Raw genomic sequence first — 21,616 nt, forward strand, 5'->3', positions numbered from 1 at the left:
GAATTCCTTTCCCTACAAGGCGAAGCCGTCAAAAGTAGATATAATCCCATCAATAATAATGAGAATCCCCCAACTATTAAATGTCATCTGATTGCTCCCAAACGGTTTATGAAAGATAATAAATAATAAATGCATGTATTTTTTTTAAAAAATATTTTAACAATTGTTTAAAAAAACGAATGATATTCAAAAGTTAGTGATAAATTTTATTTAGTTTAAAATAAAAATATAAAAACTTGATGTAATAAAATAATAAAAATTTATTTAAATATTTTAAATAATTAAAAAATATTTTTTAAGCATTATAACATTGTTTTCTTTTTATGTTAAATACCAACTAAATACCAAACATTTTGACAACCAATGACAGATCAATTTGCATGGAAAAAACCACCCACATAAATATACATATCAATTACGGATTTTAGCCAAAAAAAAAAAAGACAAGGAAAACGTGCTCCTTGGATTTTTAGCTGTCTTTAATTATGAAAAAAAAAACAATAAATAGTGATAAATAATTCCATATTTATTGGGAAGCAATCAGTGTTTGCAATTTGCAGCATTATTGGTATATGATAATAATTGCAAAAAACCTTGTCTTTGTGTTAACTTAATTATGTATTAGTTAATCGCTCAACCGGTACACACGACTTTTCATCATTAATAGTTAATGAATAACCAAACTTTTATCTTATCATTTAATTGCACTTAATTTAATAATTAACTTTATTTTACATAAAATCATCCGTAAAATAAATAAATATCTATATAACTTGCATGGTCCGCATGTTATATTCAGAGATACTTAATATAATTAATTAAATTTGATACATCAGGAAGTTATCACAGGATGTTAATTGAGAAAAAAAAAGTAGTATATTAGGTGAAAAAAGGTAAAACTACAAAAAGTATAGATAAAATTTACCAAAAATAGATTTGGTAATTTCGTAAATGAAAGTAAATAATATCATATCAGTATCTTGGAGCAGTGAAGAAACTTAATGGTATGTCTGCTGAGTAGAAACTTAATGGCTTCCCCCACTTGCACTTCTTGGTTGGTCATATTAAGTAGTCAAAGTGTGTTCCCAACAGCAACGTGGAAGGTAGTTGAAATTTAAGATTTTAATTTGATTTCGCAAAATAAACGAAACGAGTATTAATGATTTACGAGAAATAAATGACAAGACATAGAAATATTTTTTAAAATTTTTTACAAATTTATGAAAAATAAGCTCATAAATCTATTTCGAGTTATCACAACTACCAATCAAGTGGTGGGAAGAATAGATGATTAATACGTTATTCGTTTTATTAAAAGTTTTAAAATTTTATAACATAAATGTATTTTTAAAATTTTATAATTTTATCTTTATAATAATTTTTTAATTTGATGAGATGCTTCAATAGCAATTATAGATTAAAGTAAAATCTTAGACAATTAATTTTAATAAATTTATGGAATAAAGTAAAACTTATTACAGTAGAATTATTTTTCAAGTCTCGCTATCTAAGACCCCACCACCGACCTACTTCGTGTTGGTCCCTCGAATGCGAAATCCTAACTCTATGGTCGAAAGCAGCCGAGCAAAAACAACAGGCTAAAACCAGAGCAGAGAAATCCATGTGCTAGGAACTTACTCAGCCTCCACCCATGGGTGTGGACAGATCTATATCTGTGGATATGCCTACAAAGAATATCCGTAAGAAAATATCTACTTTAATTCTTCTGTTTCTCTTTTGCTAAACTGTGTGAACAGCTACTTGTACGTCTAAGTCTACCTTTCCTAATGTTCAGCTTCATTCTGATTATTAAAAACAGCTGTAACATGATGTAACAAGTCTAACAGAACTCATTAAATTTGCAGTTTGGTTGAACTTAGACTGTCCTGCACAAGTTGTATCAGCACTATTTAATTTACCTCCTGCATACTTTCTTTTATATATATATTTATCTAAGTTATTTGGTAAAATTACTTTTAGAAAAAAGAATAATATCTGCCTTGAATTCATATTTTACTTCTCCTAGTGTTGGATATAAGTCCGTATATACCTAATATTAGAGGGACGGTTCCTAGTAATTATTAATACAATTGGTTACAGCTATTTGATCATGGAGTTAAAAGTCAAGGGACACAATGAACATGAATATCGTTGAAATTGGTTCATTCACATATAGTTGTATAACCATGGGTTGTCAAATATTGTCCTAAACTTAAATTTGTAGAAGGAGTTTTCGGTTTTTGTTTTTCCTTTATTCTTTTCTCTCCATCCAATCACCTCATTTTTCTAGTTGCATTTGCATGTGCTGCTCTCTTAATGTAACTGCCATCTCCTACTCTACTTAAACCTAGTTAATGCTCATACCATTTCCATGCTAGAAGTTGTTGAGGATGTTCAAGCCTTATTTGAAAAGTCCATCTTCCACACCTAAATAGATAAGAGAAGATCAAATCCAAAAAGCAAATTAGGATTTCTTTTTAAGCGTAAAGAAGAAAGATGGAAAGTGGAGTATTATAAATAAAGGGGAGGGTTTCTATACATCAAGGTCACATAGTACTTGTACAAGCTCCAAATTAAAGAAGAGCAGAAAACTTTCTTTCTCTTTTCTCTTTTTTCAATGGAGCTCTTCATGACTATATGTCTAATATTTCTTTACTGCATCTTGTTCTTCATTTGTAAGTTGTTTTTGCAAATGAGAAACCAGTGCTGCTATATCTTGGCCTATGAGTGTTACAAGGCTCCTGAGGACAGGAAGCTTGACACTGAAACCTGTGGGAAGCTCATCATGAGGAACAAAAATCTTGGTCTGGAACAGTACAGGTTTCTTCTACAAGCTATGGTCAATGCAGGCATTGGTGAAGAAACTTATGGCCCAAGAAATGTCATTGCTGGCACAGAAGAATCTCCAACCCTTTCAGATACATTTTCAGAGATTGATGATATAGTCTTTGGCACTCTTGACAAACTGTTTGCTAAAACAGGAGTTTCTCCATCAGAGATTGATATTCTTGTTGTCACTGTCTCAATGATCACTTCAGCACCCTCTTTACCGGCTCGAGTGATCAACCGTTACAAGATGAGGGAAGATATTAAGGTCTTCAACCTCTCTGGAATGGGTTGTAGTGCAAGTGTTATAGCTGTTGATCTTGTCCAGAATTTGTTCAAGACATACAAGAATGCGTTTGCAGTTATTGTGAGTTCAGAATCATTGAGTCCAAATTGGTATCGTGGCAAAGAGAGATCCATGATGCTCCCCAATATCCTCTTCCGGTTGGGAGGGTGTTCCTTACTCTTGACAAACAAAAGAGCTCTAAGGCCTCAGGCCATGCTGAAGCTAAAACATTCGGTTCGAATCCATGCCGGCTCGAGTGATGAAGCATATGAAAGCTGCACCAGAATCGAAGATGCACAAGGTTACTGTGGTTTCTTCCTCACTAAAAACCTGCCAAAGGCTGCTGCTAAAGCTGTAACCATGAATCTCCGAGTTCTAGTACCCAAAATGTTACCGCTAAGGGAACTTGTCCGCTACGCAGTAGTATCTTATTGGAGAAGTAAGAGCAAAACCTCAACTCCTGAAGCAGCAGGAGCAGCTTTGAATCTTAAGTCTGGCGTTGAGCACTTCTGCATTCATCCTGGTGGAAGGGCAGTAATTGATGCAATGGGCCGAAGCTTAGGGCTCAACGAATATGATCTTGAGCCAACTCGAATGGCACTTCACCGATTTGGCAACACTTCAGCCGCTGGACTCTGGTATGTCTTAAGTTACACGGAAGCTAAAAAGAGGCTGAAGAAAGGTGACAGAATTTTAATGATCAGTCTTGGAGCAGGTTTCAAGTGTAACAACTGCGTATGGGAGGTAATGAGGGACTTGGAGGATGTCAATGTCTGGGAAGACTGCATAGGTCGCTATCCTGTAAAATCCACAGCCAACACTTCTTTCCTGGAGAAATACGGTTGGGTGAATGAGCCCAGGCATGACAAATAGATATCGAGGCAGCAAACCAGGATTCTTGGTTTGGAATCTATAAATCAGAAAGTGATATGGGCCAGCCAATCATCATTTGCCAATTGCAAGCCCTAGTTAAAAGCCTGTCTATGATCCTTTTGCTCATTTATGAGCTGATCTTTCTGATCAACTTAATTGATTATGTATTATTAAACACCAGTTTACCCTTGTCCAGGAAAACCAGCATATGTTTGAAATGTCCATTGTCCAAGAAGAGGATGTGAACTATTCTTCAAATGGTTGATTCTACAGTTTTACCCTCTTCTTTTTTGGAAAATATTAATTGAAATAACAGCACCACAGCACCACTGTTGGGAATTAATTGTTAAAATTAAATGTGACAAGAAACTTGGCTTCGGAGGCAAGTCATTTAAGAGGGCAAAAAGTTACATATGGCTAGTTAAAGAAGGATATCAGCGCCTTGGGGGCTGTGGCACTCAGCTGCAGTAGCTTCTTTGTCCTTTGCCAAGATTTTAAATGTCCAATTCAAAGCATAATATTTTCTTCTTTCCTGCTTAACATCATTACTTCTATATGCAAAATGTTCTTCTTTAGCAGAAACTTTAATCCTTTCTGTGCTCTACAAAATATTTTAAAACCTTAAAGTTTCTTACTTACCATCACTTTGGTCTATGGGATGCTAAAAACTGATAACCACCAATCCAGTCCATGTAAAATACATCTATTAGATGCACTAAAAGTTTGAGGATCAGAAAATCCGGGTTCTCCTTAGAATCTGCTTGGTTGGTTTTTGTTAATAATGTTATGTTCTCATCTGAATATGACTGGGAAGGAAATTGTATTTACTTTTCCTTTGTGTTCAAGGGAAGTCTAGTTAACAAAAATTTGCTAGGGTTTCAAAATTTTAGTGGGAAAGTGCTATATCAGGTTTTTAAAGCCTCACAAACACAAACTGACAATATTAATGGTTAAGAAGAAAGAATTGGTTAAGCCTCCAAAACTATGGGCACATGGAGGAAGTTTCTCAATGTGTCAGTTAGAGTACTGGTTTCTTTGCTAACCCTGCAACTTGATTAGCTCCAGCTTCCATAGCAGTAACAGAAATGAAAGAAGTTTAAAACTTTCAACCACTGATTCATTATTATCATTAAAGGCTCTAGGACCTATGCCTTCACAGTTACACACTCACCCTAGACAGGATGACTTTTTTCATTTTGTATTGTGAAAATGGATGGAAAAAGAGGGCTGCTACAGTTATGAAGTGGTTAAAGACCATGATATGAACAGATAAGGATCAGTTCCAGCTATTAATCTTTTTAATTCAGTATGTCTCAATTATGTTAAAGGATATTTTAGGCCAGTGCTTTTTTCAGCAGAGTTTTTACTTACTTAAAGATGCAAAATATCCATAAATTTCTTATAAAAACAACCCTCTTTAATAAATTTACAACCTAATCACAACAAAAAATTTTACTAGCCAGCAAAAATTATATCATGTGAATAAGATCTGATTCTGTTGCCATTTATTTTACCAGCGCAAAAATGTTTCTGGTCTTTGAATTATTGATCTTGATTAATTCCCTAAGCTTCCAATCTCCCTTTCCATCCAACTACCATGAATTGACAGATAAAAGTTTTCCATTTGTCATTTTCATTTCTTTTGCTTCCATCTTGGTAGAAATCTGGAAAACCCAAAGAAAGAAATGGAATCTAATTCTTGGTTGTGTTTGCTTCAGTGAAAGCTACACCTACTGCAGGTGCAATCCTCCAACATCAAGCAGAAACCAGTGTAGAAAAGCTCAATGACATTGTTGAAGACTGGAAAAAAACAAGATAGCAAATACAAAACGGTTAAATACATTGTCTAGTAAACTACATGACCCAGGCATTGATATGAACCAGACTTCACCAATCTGACCTGACATGGAATGTAGCATCCTATGTATGTTCAAGCAGGCCATTAACAAAAAGAAAGTGAGATATCAGATATTCACCTTAGTTGCTGTACAATGTGTAATTAAATAGAAACACCAGGACATATCATGCAGATATACAATTTCTTTTCTTTATGTGACTTGATTTCTACTGATCTTTAGCTACCAATTTCCTTCTTCCTTTTTACCAATGTTATGCAAAATTTATGTGCAAGACTGTTCTGTTACAAGCCATGTGGTGGACATAATTGTAAGGTACGAAATGAATTGAGCTAGTAATTGTGAAATAATGGCTGTTTTTAACACTCTTATAGTCAATTCATCTTGATATGGGACATGGTTTTTGGTACCATCTCATGCAACCTGATGGCCTCATTTATTAAAGGAAAATAGGAATCAGTCATTGGTTTCCTAGATGAGTTTGATAGTCAACAGTGCTGCTCTCGACATTTAATGCTTAGTCTTCCATTTCACAGAAAAATAAACGAAAAAGAAAAGAAGAAATCGATGTTCATCAAGGTTTTCACCTCCCAATTAAACTGAGGTGTGCCCTACTAACAAGCTACAGCTGTACCAATAGATGGGGGTCGTTGAAAATGTTATTGCTTTTAAATGTTGAAAGAGCAAGTTAAAATAAAATTTTCGAGATAATATTAACTCATGATCTGGTTTGTGGATGTAAAGTGGATGGCAAAGGATCAACAGAGTACTATAAATAAACAGCATGTATCATTTCCACAAACGGAGCCTCATAGAAATATATAGTTTCCTCTCTCCTCTCTGTGTCTCACTTAATGGAGCTTTTCATAACAATATGTTTTTTGTTATTTTTCTGCATAATCTCCTACTTCTATAAGAGGTTTTTTCAAATAAGAAACCAGTGCTGCTACATGTTAGCGTATGAGTGTTTCAAGGCTAGTGACGACAGAAAGCTTGACACTGAAGCCTGTGTAAGAGTTGTCATTCGGAACAAGAATCTTGGTCTAGACCAGTATAGGTTTCTCTTACAGACAATGGTCAATTCAGGTCTTGGTGAAGAAACTTATGGCCCAAGAAATGTCCTTGCCGGCAGAGAAGAAACTCCCACTCTAGAGGATGCACACTCAGAGATGGATGAGATTATGTTTGACACACTTGACAAGCTCTTTGCTAAGACTGGAGTCTCTCCATCCGAGATAGATATACTCGTTGTGGATGTGTCACTGTTTTCTCCAGCGCCCTCCTTAACAGCTCGAATTGTAAACCGATACAAGATGAGGGATAACATTAAAACCTTCAGCCTCTCCGGAATGGGTTGTAGTGCAAGCATGGTAGCTGTAGACCTCGTGCAGCACTTGTTCAAGACTCACAAGAATGCATTCGCAATTGTTGTGAGTACAGAAACAATAGGTCCGCATTGGTACTGTGGCAAAGAAAAATCCATGATGCTGTCTAACTGCCTGTTTCGATCTGGAGGGTGTTCGGTGCTCTTGACGAACAGAAGATCTCTCAAGCATCAAGCTCTGATGAAATTAAGCCATTCAGTACGAACCAATATGGGCGCAAATGATGAAGCATATGGATGCTGCATACAAATTGAAGATGAGCAAGGGTACCAGGGTTTTCTTCTCACAAGAAGCCTAACAAAAGCTGCTGCTAAAGCTTTTACCTTGAATCTTAAAGCTTTGGTACCCAAAATCTTACCAATAAGTGAACTACTTCGGTTTGCTATAGTATCTCTCTGCAAAAGTAAGAGAAAAAGCTCAACTCCTGAATCGGCAAAAGCAGGTTTGAATCTCAAGACTGGTATTGAGCATTTCTGTATTCATCCTGGTGGAAGGGCAGTGATTGATGGTCTTGGAATGAGTTTAGGGCTCAGTGAATATGATCTTGAGCCATCTAGAATGGCGCTTCACCGGTTTGGAAACACATCAGCTGGCGGCCTGTGGTATGTTTTAGGTTATATGGAAGCCAAGAAGAGGCTCAAGAAAGGTGACAGGATTCTGATGATCAGCCTTGGAGCAGGTTTCATGTGCAACAACTGTGTTTGGGAGGTAACAAAGGACTTGGAAGATTCTAACGTATGGGAAGACACTTTAGATCGTTACCCCGTCTCCAGGGAAAACCTGGTAAACCCTTTTACTGAGAAGTATAGCTGGATCAATGATGAGTGTCTGAACTTTGTTAGGATGGACTAGAAAAATCAATCTTTCCTGCATTTTCGGATTTCTATATTTATGTTTTAAACTCCTCCCATTTGTTGCATTAGGTTTCATTCTTGAATAAGAAGTTGCCATTATCTAGAACAGATCAACAGGACAAGTGTAACCCATTTCACATTTTCTACCATATTTGTGCTATCATAAAGTTTCTGTATTCATTTATCAATTACATTAATGTTATGATAAAGTTTATGTTTGCATATCATCTAGCATATTGTTGTTGTTGCTTGTATTCTAGTTCTAGAACAAAAAGAAACAAAGTTCTACTACAAAAAGATTCTGTCCGAAGATTACTTCCTCCACTAAAATCTAACCTAACATTCATAAAAGAAGAAAAAAAAACCAGAAAGAAAAATTGGAATAGCACCCATGTGGTCACAGGAAAGAGAAACAGATTGGAGACAAGGAAAAAACTCTTGATTCATGTTGGCCACATGACCTGCTGTCCTCCTGTTGGATTCAAGAGTCAAGACCATTTCTCATCCACTAGATCAGAACTGCATTCACTATGAGTTCTTTTCTCTGATGCACAATAAATTCTCGACATTAAAGTGAACCAGCTGCCCCAGTAAGGTTGCTTAAATTTTTCGGAGCCAATCAGTTCAAGTTGGTCGCTCTGCACCTGAAAACCTACCGTGCGTCATTGAGTAAAGATTAATTTAATTTAAATTATTGCCAAAAGTAAGTTGACAACAGCCAGTCCAAGCCTGGACATGATGCACCAACGCCTGGAGAAAACAAACCTCATTAATTGTGCCAGTACCCTTAATGAGGATAGGATCCTATACCTACTTCAGCCTAAAAGAGAGGAGAAAACATTGCATTCCCTCCTTTGCAACCCTCTCCCCTCTTAATGGTTCTAAACAATGCAAGTACGTACAAGCAGATCTTCTGAGGGCACGTGGAGATATATAGGAGAACAACTTCTACAAAAATGGTTTACCTCAATTAAATAGGCCTCCGGACTTTCATTTTTAACCATTAAATTAATTTGAAAGCTGTGATTAGCCACGCTAGCCAAGCCTTCCTAACATGTCGTCAATCAATTGAGCATAAACAAAGGCTTCACCATAATCCATTGAAGCTGCAAAAGCTACCGAGCTATATTGAATTGAGAAGTAGTACGGATAAACATTTATGACAGCAATAACCAAAGACATGATAGACAAGTGACTTTTGCCTGTTGGTAATTGCATTCAAGCCCCTCAATGATAAAAGCTGTAAGAGATACATAGGCACACAACTTTTCTATTTAAAAGTGAACGCTAGCAAGCATGGTTCGAAACAAAGGGGCCGTGCACTGAGCACAGTGGGAACTATCCTTTCACCTTTTACATAAATAATTTGTTAATTATGGTGTGGCAACCAACATTTCCACTTCAAACACACATTTGCCAACATGATGAAACAGTTTGTGTGCCTACCAAAACTACATTAATAATGATGTTTTTCTGTTTTTGTTTCAGTACCCATGCTTAAGGCATGATGTTAATCATACTTGAATGGAGGAAGTGATAACTCTATATAGGTACTTTTAGAGTTTTAATTTTGTTAAGTTTTTTAATTTTTTTTATTTTTATGTAGTTTTTAATTTTTTTTAAAAAAATATTTTAAGTTGTGGAATGTCAAGTTTCATTCATGCAAGTTTAGTTTAATTTTTTTATCAAAATCTCTCAATTCAACTTTTAATTATTTAATTTTTTAATATTGAAGGACATGCAAAGACTTGAAGCATGAATGCAAAAGAGGGTGCAATTAGGTTTAAAAGTAATCAAAAATGCTAAGATTAAAAGGCATCTATTAGGGGTATATCTTCCAGTATTTTATGGTTTCTGAATGTGTTTGCTGATGTTTCCATGGAAAGGAATGCTTCATTCCCGATTATCAACGAAAGTTCATGAATGCCTTTCAAAAAAAAGAGGCATGATGTTTTAATCTGATCTCTCTTGATTCAGATGGTTCTAAAGAAGCAAAAACTGGCCACATACAGCAAGAAATGGGATGGGTTTTATTTCAGCTGTGGTCCACAGATAGAGTTGTTGTCTTAATCATTGAGCCAAACTCACTAAATTGAATTTAATTCGATATTCAATGGACTCATAGCTCCAGGAAAGTAGATGAAAATATGCGTGTTCATCCTAGGAAATTGGAGCATTGCTGGATTTATGTGCTACTTTTGGTGGAGTAAAGTCTTCAATGGAGCAGCAAATGCCATTGAAAATGCCTATGAATGAGTAGATACACTGCGATAGAGCTCTAAAAGTTAGAGACAATGTGAAGAAAGTGTGTGGGCTAGTAGTGGTGAGTTGCACAATGAAATCAAGTAATCTTGGTTTTCAACATCCATTTTCATGAAAAAATACTTCAATGAAAGGAAAAAGGCTCATAGAATAGAAGTAAAATGTGCTGGTATTGCATTAGATCAAGCCTGAAAAATGAGAGGAAAATGTGATGGAGAGATATATGTGAGGCTTGGCAGCAGAGTAAGCGGGGAAGATTTGGGAACGTCCCACATTCCAAAACAAATCCCAAAGGCATCCCGGCAAGCATGTTAAAATGAAAGCTCGAACGGGGAAGGGAGGACACGGAGCCGTACGATAAGCACATAGCGAACTATTCTTTCGCCTTTTACTAAAGAATACCGTGTGCTTGTCGCTTACAGCGGCAAACGCCTATATTTGGAGGGCTGTACCTTTGGGAAACGGGCCCATTAATTCTCAGTTCCAAAGTTCTCACTATTGACTAATGAGGCTTGGGTTAAGGGAAACATCTATCCACTAGGGGAATGGGGCCCAGGCTTAAGAACAAAGAAAATGCTAACATATCTTATATTATTCATAAAATGTAAATTGTTTTTTATTTTTATTTTAGATTAATATTGTTTTTATTGATTAATTGAATTAGTTAAAATATGAATTGTCATTTTTATATACATTATGCATAGAATTATATCATGACAAGTGATATAAAATTAAATTAAATAAATAATATTTTAACTAATAACAGTTAATTAACTATTAGTATTGTGATCTTAACAAAATACCATGAATCTCACATCAAAAAAGTTGTACGCTCTCAACAAAGAGTCGTGAGAATTGGCAATCACGAGAACATTACAAGAGAAGATATCATAAATTCTAACAAGAGTCGTGAATTTCACGTCAATTATATGTTTGTCTTAATCAAAATGGATAATATCTCGTAAGTTCGTATGGATTGTGATAATTAATTAATAAAATTTTATTTTATTTAAAATAAAAATATATAAATTTGATTAAATATAATAAAAAATAAAATTTGATTTAAATTTTTTAAAATAATTAAGGGTTTCTTTTTTCCAATATTATCCCATTTATTTTAAAGGGAAGGCAGGATGCCTAGATGCATGAATCTCCATCACAATACTGTTTATGCTATTTTGGCATGTCCTTACATAGTCCATGAAAGTGAGAGGCAGGAAAGCCAAATATTGGAAAAAGTAAATATAAGCACCAAAAATTTTCATGTCTTTGCCTAATTGGACTATGGGATTAGCCCACAAATATGCAAAGTCATCCAATAATGTTTAATATATTTTCCAATATTAGCAAGTTTTATATTGTTTAAGAATTTCTTTAATTTATTTTTCAGGTGTATGTATGTGAATTTGTCATGAGTGAAAAATATTAATTTGGGATAAAAAGTAATTCTTTCTGAGGAAAAGGGAAGTATCTTTTATATAAATATAAAAGAAAAAAATAATTGTTAATTTTTATTTTGTACAGTTATGATTAAGTAATAGTGTATAAAATCTATACATTGACAGTATATCATCTATGAACTGATAACATAAATATGTTATACACAATCAATATTGTGCATTAAAATTAATCTTAATTAAAAAGATTATACAAAATAATATTTTTACATTAAATTTAAAATTATTTACTATAAGAAATTGATTAAATCTTAACCAATAAAGTATCATCCTCTCTGCATTTATATTATTATGAAAGCAAACCTTCTCTGTGCTTCTATTTTAACAAAAGAAAAAATACTATTTTATCCATTTTTTTGTGTTTAATTAGTGTCAAATTTTCTCATATAAGTATGTTAGAGTTATAATTTGTTATAATTTTATTAGTGATTAAGTAGTAATTTGTTGGATTGGACACTTTACACAGCAATAATATTAATAATAATCAAACAAAAATATCGTCCCTTAACAAAAGTCTATTAAAAAAAGTAGTGTATTATTATTTTGTTTTCACGTGTTCTGTTTAGTAATTTGATATTAATTTTATGAAAGAATTTTTGTGGGAAACATTTTACAAACAAACCTAATTTTTTTATTATTTGAATAAATTGTAAAAAATATATTTTGCATTTCAATCACTCTATAAAAAATATTTTTCATCCTAATTCATTTTCAACAAATTTTTACTATGACATTATAAAAATGTAAATATTTATCAATTATGCAAGACATTTATTTTTCTCTAGTAAAAAAAAAAGAAAAACAAGAAAGGATGAAAGCTCTTTTTTTTGAGAAATGATTTTATATTTTTAGAAGACGTAAAGCAATTTTCCTAAATCAACATATTTAACATTGTTAGATTAAAAAATTTTGTGATTTTCGAACCAAAATAGTAAAAAAAAATTATTTTTTTCAATTAGATTAGACCTGACTGAATTGAATACAATTTGAATAAAATGATTTGATTTGATTAGTCCATTGGGTCTACTGATTTAAAAATTTTAGTCTAATTGACTTATTTAATTAGTTTTCAGTCTTTAAATCAAACTAATATTATATATATTTAATTTGAAAGATATGTAAAACTTTTGAATTTAATTTGATAATTTATGTAAAATGACATAATTATGTAAATGAAAAGACAAATGTTATATATTTTTTATGTTTATATTATTTGTATATTTTATAATTATAAATTAAATTTATAAATTTTAATATTATAATTTATAAAAAATAAAAATAACAAAATTTTAATTTTTTTATCTGAAATAAATCGATCAAATTAATTTAATATTTAATCAATTCAATCTTCTTTTAAATTTAATCTATTTTAAATAATTTTATAAATATATTTTATTTATTTTATTTATAATTATAACAGATCAAAATATGGACAGAGTAAACAGTGCTTATATGTACAATCACATTCCCATTGACAGCAAAGACAATTTAAACAACCAGAGTCCACAAGCTTGAAAAATTGGGAGTCAGAAAGTGACGACTCCTGCCATGGAAATTAAAGACACCTAAAAATTAAATTAGAAAATAAAAAAATTCTAAGCCAATGCCTAATATTTCTTTTTTTTTTTAATTTTCTAACAAAAAAAAAAAAAAGACAAAGAAATTTCCAAACACCTTCCTCCGCCAACCTCTGTCTCTCTCTCTATCCCTTTTTCTTTTTCACTCATTGCTCTGCACCTTCTCCCCTGTTCGCTTGTCTTTTAACTTTTACTTTATTTATAAAATATTAGTCTCACATCACTCTCCATTTTTATTCTGCTTTGCTCTCTCTCTCTCTTCTTCTACTTCTTTTCTTTCAACCATGGCCTCATCTCCAATCCAAGAAGGTAACGTTGTTGACTCTTGGTTGACCATATAATTTTCATCATCCTTTGTCTTTCTTTTTTTAAAAAATAAAGGTTGTTCTTTAGCTTTAAAGTTCACCTTTTAATTCTGGGTATTGATTGTTTCTTCAAAACACTTACTGGTTCTTTAAGAAATACGAAATCAACTTAATTCAGCTGGAATAAGGTTTTTTTTAATTCTTAATTTTTTAATTGAATTTAGCTTAATTTTACTGTCTAAAGAATATTGAATTTTATGGAGCTTAGAGAATTTAGTGTGAGCCATCATATTTATATCTTCATCTATCTTAATGAAATTAGAAAAAAAATAGATGAGTTGTTAAGGTGAAGCAATGGAAGACGGCATCATTTTTTGTGATCGATCGATTGATTGGAGCTGAGAAAAGAAACTTTTGTCTTGCTTTTTCGGTTGGTGGGGTTATTGTATCATTCTACGAAGGATTGTTGGAGAGAAAGAAAATTGTGATTAGTTGCACGATTATTTTGATTAACTGATTGATTGTTTAGGTGGAGGAGGGATTTGGAGAAAGGACTTGTGACTCACAGTTGAGTGAGAATTCCTCATGGAAGCTTCACCCACACCATCAATCCATAGCAACACCACAGCCCTGATCCTGTCGAATTCTAGCAAGCGTATTGATAGGATGAGCAGTAGCCTCACCAGTTCCAGTTCCTGTATCACGGAACATTCAGCAACACCATCGCCCTCCTCTATTGCAACGGCACCAGCTCTGGTCCTATGCAATTCTGCCAAGCGTATTGACAGGATGTCCAGTAGCCTCACCAGTTCCAGTTCTTGTACTGCAGAAACACCGTCACCATCCTCTATGGCAACAGCCCCAGCTCTGGTCCTGTCGAATTCTGGCAAGCGGATTGATCAAGCAGGCAAAAAGAAATATGTGAAACAGGTAACAGGACGCCATAATGACACTGAGCTGCACTTGGCAGCACAGCGTGGTGATCTGGCGGCTGTAAAGCAGATTCTTGCTGACATTGATTCACAGATGATGAAGACTGCAAGTGGGGAAGATTTTGATTTGGAAGTCTCAGAGATACAGGCAAGTGTGGTAAATGAGGTGAATGAGTTGGGAGAGACAGCCTTGTTTAGTGCTGCAGAGAAAGGGCATCTTGATGTTGTCAAGGAGTTGTTAAAATTCTCAAATAAAGAGACAGTTACGCAGAAAACTAAAGCTGGGTTTGATCCCTTGCATATTGCTGCGAGCCAAGGGCACTATGGTAATAATCTTGGCTTTTGGTTATATGATTTTGCTTGTGGTGTTATTTGATTGGATTGGTTGGTTGAGTTCTTTAATTGTACGTGGCAGCTCTGATATGAGTTCTTGCAAAGAAGACGTTAAGTAAAAGTACTAGTTCAAGTGGGTTTCAAAGACTGTTGAATAACTTTGATAATTAAACCATGTTTGATAGCTTGGGAAATGTAGGAAGAAGGGAGGAGGAAGTTTAGAACCAAAAGAAATGAACTACTTTTACTTCACTGCCTATGATTAATTTCATCTACAATGTATGTCATAGGAAATTCAATTCCTTTAAGGTAGTTTTTTTTTAATAAGTAATAAAAAAAAGTTTAAGATCATTTGGAAACGGAAGCTGTTAAAAGCAAAGGACAACAAATGTCCTCCTGAACCATTGTTTGTTCTTATATGAGAAGTGCTGGCCTACGGTACTTTGGAACAATATAATTTCAATATAACAGCAATATTATCGATTATGAACCTGCTTGCAAAATGTTTAGGGCATAAAAGTTGCGCCTTAGTATTTAACTCCCTCTGGACAGTCTACCACCTTTCACTGTGCTTGTTATTGTGACATTTATTTTATATACTATAAAGATCTTGTCAGGACATTTTCCTCTTTCAACTGTCGGGACAATCCTTGATCATATTGTTCTTGTATAACATGGATTATAGCTGGTGAAGGATTAAGTTCCTTAGTTATTGGTTTGCATTTGTACAGGCTACCAGTTGTGAAATTTATGGTCCTATTTCAATTGTGTTCTATAGATACTAAGCTGGAACAGTCACACTGGTTCTTTCCTTGCAGCTATTGTCCAAGTACTGCTAGATCATGACCCTGGTCTATGCCAAACGTTTGGGCCATCAAATGCAACCCCTCTTATCTCTGCAGCTACCAAAGGGCATACTGAAGTAGTTAATGAGCTGTTGTCAAGGGATGGTAGCTTGCTAGAGAGTACCAGATCAAATGGGAAAAATGCACTGCATCTAGCTGCTCGACAGGGGCATGTAGATATTGTAAAAGCTTTGCTCAGCAAAGATCCACAGTTGGCAAGAAGAACTGACAAGAAAGGGCAGACTGCATTGCACATGGCTGTAAAAGGACAGAACTGTGAGGTGGTGAAGTTACTTCTTGAGGCAGATGCTGCTATTGTAATGCTTCCAGACAAGTTTGGTAACACAGCATTACATGTAGCCACAAGGAAAAAGAGAGCAGAGGTATAACTATTTGCTCACTTCCTTTTCATTTCTCGCTTTGGATGTAGAAGTATGTCTCATTGATGCTGCATACTTTTTTATAGTTATACATCCTCTGAAAATGTCAATATTTTACCATCATTTAAGTGGTCAGTGGCATATTATTTAGCAACTCAAGTTTATTTTCGTCACTTTTGCACAGCAGTAGCATCCTTGAAAGAGTTTGAGTAACATGTATGGCATATCAAAAAGGCAAGGTTGAATGGAGAGAGATAGATGAGGTTGTCATGTATATATCTATTCAACTGAATATTTCAGTTCTAAACATCTATTTATTTAGTAAATGGTTTATGTAAGGCTTGTTTTGATACTAATTTAGATTACTGTGAATAGTAGACTGTCATGAGTCCCGACTTTATGATGCTTTAGTTTAAGCTTTCTATATTATATCGCTCCTCCTTATGTATCTGTCTACACATTATACGGTGAGTTTATTTTTATTTTCACATGTACCGCCAATCTCCTGTATTTAGTGACTTTCCTTACAATTTTTACTATACAGTTTCATATTATTGAATCTTCCCATTTCCTTGCAGATAGTAAACGAGTTGTTGTCCCTTCCTGACTCAAATGTTAATGCACTTAACAGAGACCATAAAACGGCCCTTGACATAGCTGAGGGGCTTCCTCTCTCTGCAGAATCCTCAGATATAAAGAGCTGCCTTTCTCGCTATGGTGCCCTCAGAGCTAACGAACTGAATCAGCCAAGAGATGAGTTGAGGCAGACAGTGACCCAAATTAAGAAAGATGTCCATACCCAGCTTGAACAAACCAAAAGAACCAACAAAAATGTGCATAATATTTCAAAGGAACTGAGGAAACTCCATCGAGAAGGAATCAACAATGCCACCAATTCAGTAACTGTGGTGGCTGTTCTATTTGCAACTGTTGCGTTTGCAGCTATATTTACTGTGCCTGGAGGAGATGAAGATAGTGGAGTTGCTGTGGTTGTACACTCCCCTTCTTTCAAAATCTTCTTCATCTTCAATGCCATTGCTCTCTTCACTTCTTTGGCTGTTGTGGTTGTTCAAATTACATTGGTTAGAGGTGAAACGAAAGCAGAGAAACAGGTAGTGGAAGTGATTAACAAATTGATGTGGTTGGCATCTGTCTGTACTTCAGTTGCTTTTATGGCCTCCTCTTATATAGTGGTTGGCCGGAGACATAAGTGGGCTGCAATTTTGGTTACAGTTGTAGGGGGTCTGATAATGGCTGGGGTTCTTGGCACCATGACTTACTATGTGGTGAAATCCAAGAGGACTAGAAGGAAGAGGGGAAAGAATTCAAGGAGGAGTGGATCCAACTCTTGGCATCATTCTGACTTAACTAATTCAGAAGTAGAAGTTGATAGAATTTATGCCCTCTAATGTGTGAATCTATAGCTTCCGAAAAAAGGGAAGGAAGATGAATGTTAGGAGTTACAAAAACGGAGTCCCATTATGCCAATTGGAATTAAATTAGAATAATACCTTTTTGTCCTGTCTGGTAGTTGGGGACATACACACCCTGCCTTTCATTACCATGGCTTGCAAGGTATGAGCAATTTGAACTACTAATTTGAGGAAGGCTTTTTAGCTAAGAAGGAAGGAAGAGTGAGGAATATGGCAATTTGTTGTGGTATGTCCTATGGGTTTGTTGATTCAGTATATTAGTAGAGCAAAAGGCATGGATTTTGGTTCATAAGCTGATGGCCATGTTACCAAAGGGCAGTGCTTTGATCAGGCTTCTTATTCTTTTCATGCAAGAAATGGAAAAGTCATGCTTTCCTGGAGCGAATTCTCATAAAACGTTTTCAGTTTTCATCTGCTGATATTGCTCAGCCAGCTTTGTCCGAAAATCAGCCCGGTTAGATGGATTCAAACCGATCACATGTTTAAACTCCTTAGTAGTATCAACTCTATTAAAGGCCTAGCCTTGAAAAATGTATGAATGATTAACTTTTGCTGTGATTAAACTGTATTTGCTACAATACAAGCTTGCTGTACTCTCAATTAATGTTTCCAGAAATTGAACAGGGACTCTCAGAACTACCCTCTTCCAACACGTTTGTTGCTTTGGACTAGGACACTGGATTTTGGACTCTCCTGTGTAATTGTTTTCCAGTCAACATGTCCTATCACACTCCTAGTGATAGTCTTGAGGTTTTGGCATAAGTCTAGCTTGACTCCTGTGATTGTCTTCATGCAGGCCGCCTGGTGGGTAGGATTATCCAAGTAATGGAGCATTTTTTCCGGAATTTTCTTCTATTCTGATGAAGGGAAAGAATCTTGTGGGTAAGCCCCAACAATGGCTTCATTCATTGGATACAAGAAAGACACTGTTCCACGTGTCAAATGGCCTACACAGCAAACAACTTTTATCAGTTGAAAATGATTAGAAGAGAGAAATTTGTTGTTTAGCTGGAGAACATTGAATAATTAAGACATGCAAATAATTGCAAGAGAACCATTTGTCTTAACATAATTAAACGATAATTGTATGTATTTGTTAAAAATAATTAAAAAGACCCTTTTTTTCCACCAAAATTTAAAAGAAAATATACAGTTAAAAACTAAAAAGAGAATCTTTTGATTGAAGTTGGAGTGATCAAAATATTATATTGAATTTCCTTAAAGAGTGTAAATGAACCGAATCGAACCGAACCGAACCAATATTTAGTTATTAATAATAAAGTCATTTCTTCAAGGCCACAAAAGAAAAGGACTAATGTTTACCTAAGTATTGAACATGGAGAACCACGTATCCTGTTGGCTTGTAAGGAGGAAGACAGACTTTATTTATAGGAAAGACTTTCCACTTTATCATTAGTGACCACTTTGTGGCTACATAAAATTTTATTTTACAATTATAATTTTTAAAAAATTATAGCTGACTTTAATATATGTAATATCTAGTTTGTAATGATGTAAATATTAAATTATGTTTTAAATTTTATTAAAAGATATTAAAGTTTAAATATAATAACTTCAAAAGAGTTAAACGTGTTTTTATTTTAGTTATTTTCATTGAATTTATTCTTCAACTTTTTATCAAATTTGTTGGTAAACATAAAGCAAACCGAGTTTACCTAATATTCCAACTTGGTTTTCCAATCTTAAAATATTATTCCGACTCGTTCGATAAGTTTTATAAACAAATAGAAACGAATTTTAATCAAATTTATTCACAAATTAGTTTACCAAAGGTTGTAGTTCATATAACTGAATTGTGTTAAAAAAGAAGAGACCTGCCATTAATGCTTCACATTCACTTTGTTTCCTAAAATGCTCATGTGGTATTATCCCTTCAAAGCCAAGTCCAAGGAACATTAATTGAAGCAAAAAGATTAGATCGAACCCATTGTATGTGATTGAGTTCATGTTCACATATTTTTGGATAAGATCATTGTGTTAAGGCTAAGTATAGTGTAGAGAGAACAGGAAAGAAGCTTTCCCTCCATTAGGAGACAATTAAGTGACAAAGAAGATGTTCAATCAGCAATTAATGGGTTCATCTTCAAGTTGTTTGAAGCTATTTGGTCTAGGAGGAATCTTTATTTTAATACTCAAGTACTGGGAAAAAGGCCAATCAGGAGCAGTAACACTGTTTGCATATATTGAATTTCTTCATAGTTTTAGAGTTTTGTTCCTGCTATGATCTGACAGTTCGCACTTAGCACTTAAGCAATTGTTAATTGAAGGAGGGTGAAGCCATGACCGGATTTCATGGATTGGAATGGACACCACTTCATTCTCTGGTTTGTCACATAGCTTCTAGGGTGTTGTTAAAGGGTTACCTATTCCCATCAGGCCTTTATTATAGGATTTTGAAACATGGGAGCATAAGATGTCTTCCATTAATTACATAAATTCATGCTATATACCTTATTTTATGTTAAAAATATATGAGAATGGGCATAAAGAATTGATAAATACTCTTTCTCTAAACCTCAGTTTTTTAGCCTATGAATGGCTGACTAACACTCTATGAACAGTTAAATTTTTATGATTAGATGTTCTTTCCATTAATATCTGACTACCACTATCTATCACTTTTCAAGGTGTGGATTCATTTTGCACTTCGTATAACTTTTCAAACCAAGGACATTGTTTTTCCCTCAAGAGCTTTTCTTTCCTCTGAACAGTGCTTCCTCAAGGTTCAAGGTGAACTATTGCGGGTAAATATCATTGGGAAACAACTTTTTGAGAAACTTTAATTAACCAGGGCTTAGCTCTTACAGGTGCAAAGCTGTAGTGCTCTTCTCTGGCATCAAAAAAGAGACATACTTTACATGCTGAACCTATGAGATTAATTCTTAAGTATGAGATGAAATAACTTTATATCGATAACTATGTATCTTGCTTTACAATCTGACAGGCAAGATTTGTACTTGAGCTGATAGCTTACCCCATGTCCTAACTTATTATGCAATCTTTTAGACCTCTAGAAAATTAGTGACAGACAAACAAACCAATGTGATTAAGCATTGCAGCAAATGTACCATCCTGCCTTTCCTTTCTTTCTCCCAGACGTCCATGGAAGTTGGGTGGGAGAAGCTTTCTTGTTACATGCTTATCAAAGACCCCTTAGTGCTCAGCAACATCAAAGTAGCCTTTTTACTTGCTTTTCTTGGGCTCTAATCCTGTCAAAAGTCTGGCTGACATGTTCTCTTAGTTTAAGGTTTGGTAGACCCACTAAGGAAATGGGAAGAAGAGAAAAGCAGCCACCTCAAAGCCTGTTTGTCTGCACTTGAAGATTTTCACTCCCATATATTTTATTGTTAGATTGTCCTTCCTTTTCTCTAATTTGATGGGGTTGCATTGCAAGTTTACCAGAGTGTGTACATGGTGTTGATTCTAACTCTTTTCATATATTATATTGTTTTTTAGGCTCTAGAAGAAAAACATTATTCATTTAGATCAGGGAATTTCTTTTTCCTCATCAACATATTTAATGCAGGCAGGTGTCTCCTGATTGTTCCATAGAGGCAGACAGGTAGGTTTTGCAACCACAGTCATGATTAGTTCTGTTATCTTATGATTCGCTGGAACTGAAATAATATTTTAGCTTTGCCTAATTGATGATTACTTTGCAATATTATATACTTCAGGAACACCATGGCGGCTTGTAGAATTGATGGGAACTGAGATTTATCTACAATTAACAAGTAAGCAAATGGAAATGATGGCATTTTGAATGTGATTGTCAGAAGATTAATTTTCTGTTTCCTTTTTCTTGTCACAATTTGAAAATAAAGGTGAAAACTCTGGAACTTACATGGACAAACCTGTTAAATTCTATCTAGGATTCTGGTTACACCCTGAAATCCAGGACCCATGTTTTCTTCTTTATTATACTCTTTTTACTAAATAACCACTATGGAATTTGTCTGTTTATGGAAGCCTCATCATGGACAGAACCTTT

At 34.5% G+C, this 21,616-nt stretch overlaps 2 protein-coding genes, 1 non-coding gene and 1 pseudogene across 3 annotated transcripts; all 4 read left to right on the forward strand.

Moving 5' to 3' along the window:
* The first annotated feature begins 2,512 nt into the window (after positions 1-2,512).
* LOC110425053 (3-ketoacyl-CoA synthase 19 pseudogene) lies at positions 2,513-4,513 on the forward strand (annotated as a pseudogene).
* Positions 4,514-6,650: 2,137 nt separating this feature from the next.
* Positions 6,651-8,330, forward strand: LOC110425189 (3-ketoacyl-CoA synthase 19-like). The gene has a single exon (XM_021440018.1). It carries the CDS (start codon positions 6,696-6,698, stop codon positions 8,076-8,078), a length of 1,383 nt encoding a protein of 460 aa, XP_021295693.1. The 5' UTR covers positions 6,651-6,695; the 3' UTR covers positions 8,079-8,330.
* Positions 8,331-10,690: 2,360 nt separating this feature from the next.
* Positions 10,691-10,806, forward strand: LOC149526627 (U5 spliceosomal RNA). The gene has a single exon (XR_016351816.1). It is a non-coding gene; the product is annotated as a U5 spliceosomal RNA (small nuclear RNA).
* Positions 10,807-14,285: 3,479 nt separating this feature from the next.
* ITN1 (Ankyrin repeat family protein) lies at positions 14,286-18,315 on the forward strand. The gene is made up of 3 exons (XM_021439832.2): positions 14,286-14,939; positions 15,765-16,174; positions 16,750-18,315. The coding sequence occupies exons 1-3, from the start codon at positions 14,348-14,350 to the stop codon at positions 17,578-17,580; spliced, it is 1,833 nt and encodes a 610-aa protein (XP_021295507.2). The 5' UTR covers positions 14,286-14,347; the 3' UTR covers positions 17,581-18,315.
* Positions 18,316-21,616: the final 3,301 nt, after the last annotated feature.

The sequence above is a fragment of the Theobroma umbraticum genome, unplaced genomic scaffold (assembly GCF_002168275.2).
Source record: "Theobroma umbraticum cultivar Fairchild unplaced genomic scaffold, ASM216827v3 scaffold_81.0, whole genome shotgun sequence".
NCBI classification, from domain to species: Eukaryota; Viridiplantae; Streptophyta; class Magnoliopsida; order Malvales; family Malvaceae; genus Theobroma; species Theobroma umbraticum.

Excerpts from the sequence above, each read along its gene's own strand:
- LOC110425189 (XM_021440018.1), top strand. The coding sequence starts at position 6,696 with ATGGAGCTTTTCATAACAATATGTTTTTTGTTATTTTTCTGCATAATC.
- ITN1 (XM_021439832.2), top strand. The coding sequence starts at position 14,348 with ATGAGCAGTAGCCTCACCAGTTCCAGTTCCTGTATCACGGAACATTCA. Across the intron at positions 14,940-15,764 it reads TGCGAGCCAAGGGCACTATG|CTATTGTCCAAGTACTGCTA; the intron begins GTAATAATCTTG and ends CTTTCCTTGCAG. Across the intron at positions 16,175-16,749 it reads CAAGGAAAAAGAGAGCAGAG|ATAGTAAACGAGTTGTTGTC; the intron begins GTATAACTATTT and ends ATTTCCTTGCAG.